Source organism: Bison bison, unplaced genomic scaffold (assembly GCF_000754665.1).
Source record: "Bison bison bison isolate TAMUID 2011002044 unplaced genomic scaffold, Bison_UMD1.0 scf7180017848471, whole genome shotgun sequence".
NCBI lineage: Eukaryota > Metazoa > Chordata > Mammalia > Artiodactyla > Bovidae > Bison > Bison bison.
In genome coordinates, this window is record NW_011479044.1 from 1 (window position 1) to 1,498 (window position 1,498).

Genomic DNA, 1,498 nt, shown 5'->3' on the forward strand with positions numbered 1-1,498 from the left:
AGTCACACCCACACGGCTGGGACAGGCCCCCCTCCACGGCTTGGAGACAGTTACTTCCTGTCCTGAGGCCTCTCAGTTTGGTTCTCTCCACCCTGAACCTGGCTGCCCTCTCAGGCCCCAAGACTGAGACCCATCTAGGGGGTCTCCTGGTGGGGGCTGGAAGTCACTGGTCTGCCCCATCAACGGACCAATCAACTGAACCACCAGGCAGGGCTGCAGGCCCAGCTGGACCGGTCGGGCCCTGGGTGTGGTCTTGTGAGATCTGACCCTCGCTGGTGCACGGGTCTTCTTAGAGTCACACCATGAGGACAGCCTGGCTGTGGGCACCCAGCAGGTGCCCTCCAAACCCTCAGCCATCTTGGGGCCTTGGAGCCCTAAGCCCCAGAACTGGGCCCCTGGTACACGGCCTCAGACCCAGAGTCTGGACAGGGGTCACTTTTTTTTTTAATGTTTATTATTTTTTAAAAATGTATTTGGCTGTGCCGGGTTTCATTTGCAACATGCAGAATATTGTCTTCACTGCACACACGGGATCTTTAGTTGTGGCATACAAACCCTTAGTTGCAGCATATGGGACCTAGCCCCACCAGGAATCGAACCCAGGCCCCCTGTATTGGGAGTGTGGAGTCTTAGCCACTGGACCACCAGAGAAGTCTCTGGACAGGGGCTCGTTGTAAGCCCTGGTCTTGGCTTGGAGCCTTGGCACCACAAGGGTGCCCTCGGAGTGGGGACGTCCACACCTCTTGCATCTCTCACCCTCACCCCAAGTTGAGGAGTCTGACCTCCATCCCGAAGACTGCAGTCTGGGGCCCCCACTCCCTCTGCCCCTCACCGTCAGCCTCCTTTCTGCCCAGTGCCAGCGCTTCCCTCCTGCAAGGTTTCTGGTGCCAGCCGGCAAGCCAGCTGTCCCGCGACCAACTTGCAGCTCTCATCAGGAGGATGGCAACGCAACACGTCCTCCTCAGAGCCTGGCAGGTCAGCGGCAGCCACCACCAAGACTGCTTGGGGGTCGAGGGCAGGGGGGGACTCCCTGGAGAAGGGCCCCAGGGACAGGCAGGAAGGAGGCGCCCCTAGCAGGGGGCCCCGGGCGGCACAAGGCCAGGATCGGGGTCAGGACGCAGGGTAGTTCTCCTGGAGCGCGAGGGCCACTGTACCGACAGTCTTATTATAAAATTAATGTAAAATCAGTAATACATTTGACATGACCTGAGGGGAACGGGACAAGATGTCCAGCAGGGGTGGATTGGGTAAGTGGACCCTTAGTGAGCCGCCATGGTGGGGCCCGACACCGGAGGGGAGGGGCTCTGGGGCTGGTGTTCCCTGTCCTGTTCTCACCTGGAGGTGGATGCAGGAAGAGGCGGACAGGAAGTCAAGTGACAGAGGGCTGCCAGGCAGGAGGGGTTGGTGGACACGGGACAGAACTGAGAGGTGGGTGGGGGCTCCAGGGAGGTCCCAGTCAGAGCGGAGGGCCCAGGAGAGCCCAGGCCATGCAGCGAGT

The 1,498-nt window shown here is 60.2% G+C and overlaps 1 protein-coding gene across 1 annotated transcript in view; it reads left to right on the forward strand.

Annotated features, from left to right (window-relative positions):
* Positions 1-293: 293 nt before the first annotated feature.
* The window catches only part of LOC104992442 (mesothelin-like protein), a gene marked incomplete at its 5' end in the record, with an annotated part of 7,080 nt that continues 5,875 nt past the window's right edge, over positions 294-1,498 (forward strand). The window contains 2 exons of the mRNA XM_010845331.1: positions 294-398; positions 855-975. Coding sequence (XP_010843633.1) covers positions 294-398; positions 855-975 — 226 coding nt within the window. The remainder of the gene's footprint in view (positions 399-854; positions 976-1,498) is intronic.